The 6,776-nt window shown below is 34.3% G+C and overlaps 1 protein-coding gene across 17 annotated transcripts; it reads right to left on the minus strand.

The window, feature by feature from the left end:
• Positions 1 to 328: 328 nt before the first annotated feature.
• LOC18443402 (uncharacterized) lies at positions 329 to 5,860 on the minus strand. 17 transcript variants are annotated; one of them, XM_088866930.1, is made up of 7 exons: positions 5,702 to 5,765; positions 5,490 to 5,568; positions 5,354 to 5,397; positions 5,202 to 5,268; positions 3,973 to 4,056; positions 1,289 to 2,934; positions 758 to 1,017 (listed from the first exon to the last, which is right to left on the minus strand). In XM_088866930.1, exon 6 carries the CDS (start codon positions 2,888 to 2,890, stop codon positions 1,313 to 1,315), a length of 1,578 nt encoding a protein of 525 aa, XP_088723056.1. In that variant the 5' UTR covers positions 2,891 to 2,934; positions 3,973 to 4,056; positions 5,202 to 5,268; positions 5,354 to 5,397; positions 5,490 to 5,568; positions 5,702 to 5,765; the 3' UTR covers positions 758 to 1,017; positions 1,289 to 1,312. The 17 variants fall into 17 exon arrangements, with proteins under 17 accessions (XP_088723049.1, XP_020528788.1, XP_088723056.1 ...); XM_020673127.2 differs by having other exon boundaries at positions 5,202 to 5,259; positions 5,490 to 5,774; XM_088866929.1 differs by lacking the exon at positions 5,702 to 5,765 and having other exon boundaries at positions 5,490 to 5,613.
• Between the last annotated feature and the right edge of the window lie 916 nt (positions 5,861 to 6,776).

A 6,776-nucleotide genomic window follows, 5' to 3' on the forward strand; every position in this document is an offset into this window, starting at 1 on the left:
AAAATGACAGTGAAACTTAATTATACCTTGTCCAAACACAACAACCACTAATCAATGTTCGTTCCAAAACCACCTTGCTTATTTCTGTGTTCTTAGCTTTTAAAACACTAGATTAAGCAATATCATTTTTCAAAATACAGAGCATGCTGAGAACTACAGCTAGGGTTGGAGCCCTCAAGGAAACTAACAGACCTGATGGGTGATGCTGGACCTTCCTCAAAGATGAGTAGTACAAGCACGAAAAATAGGGATGAAGGGCTTATGTTTTGTAGCCTAAACTACAGTATAGTTGCCAAATAGTGTTCAGAACTTTTAACTCATGACCCACTGCAACTAAAGCATTTTCTTTTCATTGTTTTGCATACATCATCAACTACTCGACTCAATTCCCCTCCCTCCCCATATCAGGTCATAACATGCTTTAGTACAAATCTCAGCATAGCATTTTCCCAGGGGAAAAATGTTCTACTTAAAACAAAATTGGCTTAGCCTAAGTAAACCACATGATTAGAATATGACTAATGAAAAACTCTTTGGACCATAGGAAATGGTAAATGATCACAAATACTGTCGAAAGACAAGCATAATTCCCAATGGAATTCAAAGCTCGCCATTTCAGTTTGCAGCTCTCTCAACTGTGGTAAGATTCATGCCGGTATGGTCTCTGAATAACAAATTGAGAAGGCCCTCTTCCTTGAATATAAAGAGCAATCTGTTGTTGTAAGAAACCGTGAATGAACGGTCAACTAGAAGATAATTTGACTGAAAATTCGGTACCATGACTGTCAATTATCATTAAGAAAACACAAAGTGCCACTTCATTTTAACAACAAAAGGAGCAAAGGAGGTACAAGCTCATTTTCCAAGTACTTCGAAAGAGCGAAAAAAGGTACATGAGATAGCAATTAAATTAAAAGCCCAATATGGAGATGGAAAATCTAAATATGTAGATCCAGAACAATAATTGATAAAGAACAGTGTTTACTTCTGGTCCTCTCATAGTTTCTTCAATTAAACCTGCAAACAATTAGAAGGAAAGAGAACATGACAGGTCCATAAATTAATTAAGTTTGTATGCAATGTTGACAGGTTGAGAAAAAATTAAAACCCAACTGCCAAAATTTGACAATAAATAAGGACAAGAAAAAAAATCCCATCCTCCAATTCAGCATCATCTTACAAGTAAAGTAGTGAGTAAAGAACCAGATATCTAAAATCGACATTTAAGAATCTTACGATTCCGAAATAATTAGTGAGAATAGCTAGACTACTCTTAAAATTGTCCAACCTGGCAACCTCAATGCCTCAAGACTTATTCTGAGCTCTTCCCCTGGTTTTCAACTTGGGTCTGCATATCAAGGTTTCTCGGAGCATCTCTCTCTTCTTCGGCAACCACCAAACCAGAGGCTTCCAGATCAGCATTTCTATTACTCTTTGATATTTCTATCTCATGGCTTAAAGTTTCTATCTTTGAAGTTTCATTCCCTAATTGAGATGGAGCCCCATCTCCCTCTGGAGTCCCATTATTGGCTGGAACCCCCGAACCACTTGTCTCATTATCTGGAGATGAGTTACCCATCGTCTCAGTTCCATTTTGGTTATCAGGAACAGAAAGTGATGAAACATTTTGAGACATATCACTGGACATGGTTTCTTGTTCCAAAACTACTAATTGGTTTTGGGCACTTGTGTCATTAAATGAAAGTTTTCCAATCTCCTCACCATCTCTTGGAACCCCATTCTCATCAGAGAAATCATGTGTTTTTGTTCCTTGATCAAGAACAGCTTCCTCTGTTGCATTGGACTGCAAAGGGGATTCATCCGTAGTTAGTTTAATGTAACTCTCATCAGAAGATTTTTCAGACTTACCTTCTTCATTTGAACTTTCTTTGGCCTGAGGATTATCTGAAGATCCAGCTTCTTTGCCATCTCCTATTTGAGCTTGATTCGTGTCTTCTCTCTCTGAGATGTGTGGTTGATCAGAAGACTTTTGTGATGCCTCATCATTACCCATACTTCCATTATGGGTTTCTTTCTCTTTAAGAGTATCTTCTTTTGGACCCACATTTTCGGTCTGGGTTTCTGCGTCATCATGGACTACTTCTTTCGGGGTACCATTCTCTTCCCCAACTACTGTTTGTGCAGCACTCTTATTTTCCCCCTCTCCATTTTGTAATTCTTCAGAGGTCTTCTGAGATTCATCCCCATTGACAACAGTTTCAATATGACTTTCTCTTTCTTGAGGGTGTTGTTCTGTTGAACCATTATTTCCTTCCACAACACCCTTTTGGGTATCACTCTTATTTTCTGCTCCTTCATTGATTACCAGTTCAGAGGACTTCTGAAGTTCATCTTCATTACTCATGCTTTTAGTCCATGTGTCTCCTACATGTCCGTGTTCTAAACCCTCATTTTCATTATGAGTTTGCGTCTCATGCACATGCTCCTCTGAACTTTCATTTCCCTTATAAGTTTCTCTCTTACTCTGATTTTCTCTTTCATCATCAAAATGTTTCTCCAAACTCTCAAGTTCCTTTTCTTCATTATGTTTGTCTATCTCATCATCTCCACCCCCTCCATCTTCAGTATCATTTTCACCAGGTTTAGTATCTCCCTCTTGTTCATTTATTCCCTCTCCAGCTTTATCATCATCTAGTGTCAAATGCTTTGACCCTGGTTGCTCTTTACGCCCAACAAGGATGATGCCTTCATTCTCACTATCTTGGCTGAGTTTTAGGTTAGTCTGCTGATCACTATTCCTCTTCTGATTGGAATGTTTGAGTTGATAAAGCAACCATATCGATACAGCAAGCAGCAAAGCTATTTGAAACGCATGTTTAACTTTCCATCCCTTGTTTCTTTGGTTTCGGCTGGAAGGTTGGCGAAACATAGTAATATAAAAGGAAACCAGAGATGAAACACAAACGGTTTGGCCTGAAGAGGGAAAAAAAAGGAACCCATTATGAACAGTAAACAGAGCATCAAATTCAGAAGCAGGCTCCTAAAGGCAACATGCGCATATGACCAAGCATAATCGCGTGTACGTGCACATACACACACTCAAACAAAAGGGGAAATCAAATAGGGTTATGACTTTTAAATTTCTCGCCACTATTATTTTGGTCCAAATTTCCTACAACATCTCCCTCTCTTTATCTCTCTCCCGAAATCCTCATCCCTAAAACCTCTACTTAAAGAAGTTCTTTGATTTGTTATCTAAATCTAATATAAAAGTTGTCAAAAAAAAATTTCCTCAAAAATATCTTTTATATCCTGATTTTAAAAAAATCGATTATGGAGATGAAATAGGACTAAGGAAAATACTTAATGCAAAAAAAAGAAAATGAAGCTTTAAAAATCTGGGCTCTTATATAGATAACTAAGGGAGGCGTAATATAAAAAGAGGTAGTCCATACGGCGAATGATCATCAGATGAAATGGACAACGATGGAGAGAATTAAAGTAACCTTGGGGTCATGCCATCCTCTGAAGGGTCCCACTCCTCTCTCCATCACATGTCATCATATCATTGGATGGTCATGAGTCATGACCACAATGGACTCTGTGTTATGCAGTCCACGTGATTATAGTATTATACTTTTCCTACATTAATCCACCCAGTTTCAGCCAAAATAATGGGGATCACAAGTGTCACCATTTCTCCCTCTTCAGCTTAAGCCTTGCGGGAGAACATTCGCACATATAGTTTTTTTATGCTGTGGTATGAATACTTATTGTCAACTTGTGACCAATAACATGAATTTTTAAGAAGTCTAGAATTCAGGATTTCATAGGTAATTTGTACAATCATATGCCTTAAAAGGAATTTCAGTGGTCTTTTAGAGCGAATATGATTGCCACAATTCAGTAATTAAACCATTTCAGTAAGAATTTATAGAACAGATTATAATCAATAGAGTCATTAATTTAGTTTCATGTTAAGGGTAATAAGCAAATTTAACAAAAGAATACCTGGGGAAAAGAATACCGATACTGCAACTGCTGACTAATCTGATTCATAACACACACAAATTATAGCCTCTTAAGCTCAGGTACCTGAAAGTAAAATGACAAGTTGTAACCCTCCATCATGAACTGATTCAAACATATCAATGCAGAAGTCTGAGAACATGTACAAATCACTATTTACCATAAAAATAATACTAATGAAGAATAGAAGAGAAAAACTACAGTTTCGTTGAGATTTCCATGCAGAGACCATAACTACTTTTACACCACAGACACAAAACCAATAAAAATTTCTGGATCCGTAACCACCCAAAAAGAGAAGAAAATAAACAATACTAGAAATCTAACCATTTTCTAGAAAAAAATAACAAATAAAAGGATAAAGATGAATTGATGGAATAAGAAAGAACAAAAGAAAAAAGAAAACATTTTCTGGAAATCTAGCCAACCAAAAAGAAAAAAAAAAACAAATAAAGAAAACATTTTCTGGACATATAGTCAGGAAAAAAAAAACAAATAAATGAAACCAATTGCACAGATCAATCAAAGCAAGGGTAAAGATACTAGTGATATCACTCTCCTTGCACAGGGATGAAAAGAACTTGGTTAAGTCACTACTTTCCATCATAAAGCATACCAAAACAAGCTCAAAAGCAGGCCTTACCAGTACTTAGTGCCAAAAAATACAAATAAAATTTTTGGATTCTAAAACTTGGACTCAATTTAATTCAAAACTGAAATATCCACCAATAATGAACTGCATTTGAACAAAAGGGAACAACAATGTACCTATTAAAAAAACCAGAAATTGAGGATGGGAGATTTTAGAGAAAATTTATCAGATTTCAGAAAATCTGAATTCAAAATTCATCCATTATTTGAATTTGGACAAAAATAGAACACAATAAAGTCCACTAGAACAGTCAGAAAAAGGATGAAGATTGCAACTTATACCTGTCTGAATTAAAAAAAAAATTCTTCACTTTTTAAGCAAAATTGGCCTGAAGTTTTTCTAAGAAAAATTGCATTTTCTGCAAATACTTGTTATAATTTTGGTGGCTAATCAGTCAGATTCTCAACTCAAGCTAGGGATAGGGCAAAAAGGCCATTGTTTTTACAAAATTCCTCATTATTGTTGGTCCAATTGGTGCCATAATCTTCCCGCAATTTCCAGAGTTAAAGGAAACAATAAAAGCATTCACCAAAATCAATTGACTACTCAATAATCTTACCTAAATAACAGTCATGAACCCTAATTGCCATGATACCACGTAAATGGATCTATAAATCCTGCACATACTTGGATTACAAACACAAACAATCAAGCTGCAGCATTCAAGTGGTTTTGAGTTCAAAAGAACCCTAATTCACCAAGAAATAAAACCTGATTTCACCATTTTAGCATCTCAGTGCCAGTATCAGAAAACCCTAGGTTTACAGAACCAGAAGAAAAGTCACAAAAAGGAACCCTACTTTAAGCACCAAAATGAACATTAGAAATAAAAGAAACCTTAATTTACCATTTTTGTTAAGAATTGAGATCCGATCCGAAATGAAAAGGGATTGATAGATCTAGTGAGATGGCTCTGCGTTTGAAATCTGCAGAAACTTATATTGAAAGGGATTTAAAATCTGCAGACTCCTATATTGAAAGTGAATGAATGGAGGAATTAACGGTTTAATTAATTTTTTAAATTATCGCAAGTATTATTAATTAGCAGACTACGCTGACCTCGGAAATTGGGATTATTTTCTGAAGATTAATTAATTGCGGTGGCTTTTAATCCTGAAGATACGAGTTGCTCAGGATCACACCGATAAGCAACTGCCAAGTTTTAAATGTTTTCTTTTGTGGCCAAATTACCCCTTATATTAAGTGATTTTTGCGGAACTGCCTCTAAAGGATGTGGTTTGTATAAGGTTGCGACCTTAAACAATCCAATTAAAACGCGCCTTCAATTTTATTATGTATTTTTGGTATAAAAAATTTTTAATTTATTTTTATTTTTAATTATAAAATTTTAAATTTAGAAAACGGTTAAAATCAAGTAGATCTAAAAACATATGAAAATCTTGAAAATAGACGGTCTAGATGATGTGTTGTAAAATGCATTGTTCCTTGGTATCAAAATTTTTTTTTTTTTTTCATATTCATCCATCTCGATGTCGAGATGATTAATTAGAATTTTTTTAACATTAAAACAATATCCTACATATTTAATTGTACATTTTAAAGTTACAACTCTTATATAAACTTTTTTTCTTGTCTAAATTATATAATTTGCCTTTCTTTTTCTGTCTTAATCAATATTCTACGTTATTTAAATCCTGAAAAAGTTTTTCCCTTTTTCTCTCTCTTCCTCACGTTGGATCTCTTCTCCCTCTCTCCAGCAACCATTTTTTTAATACTTAATTCTCTCTCTCACCCATGAAACTCATAAGTTAAAAGATGCATAAAAAATGCCATTTATACGATGAGGTTCTTAGGGGAAAAAAAAGAAGAAGGCAAATGCAGTAATTTAAACAATAGAAAAAGTAAAAAGGAGGTTTAATGTCATTTTGTTTTAACTTGGGGGTTCATGAACCGAGGGCTTATTTGGAATAACAACTTTAGAGAGGGGATATACATCTTTTCCCATATTAAATGGTGGTTTTGATTTTGAAAACTAATAATAATAATAATAATAATAATAATAATAATAATAATAATAATAATAATAATAATAATAATGATAATGATAATAATAATGATAATAATAATAATAATGATAATAATAATAATAATAAAGATAATAATAATAATAATA

Source organism: Amborella trichopoda, chromosome 5, assembly GCF_054954075.1.
Source record: "Amborella trichopoda isolate Santa Cruz 75 chromosome 5, AtrichopodaSantaCruz75HAP2 v2.0, whole genome shotgun sequence".
Classification (NCBI taxonomy): Eukaryota; Viridiplantae; Streptophyta; class Magnoliopsida; order Amborellales; family Amborellaceae; genus Amborella; species Amborella trichopoda.

Excerpts from the sequence above, each read along its gene's own strand:
- LOC18443402 (XM_020673129.2), bottom strand. The coding sequence starts at position 2,890 with ATGTTTCGCCAACCTTCCAGCCGAAACCAAAGAAACAAGGGATGGAAA.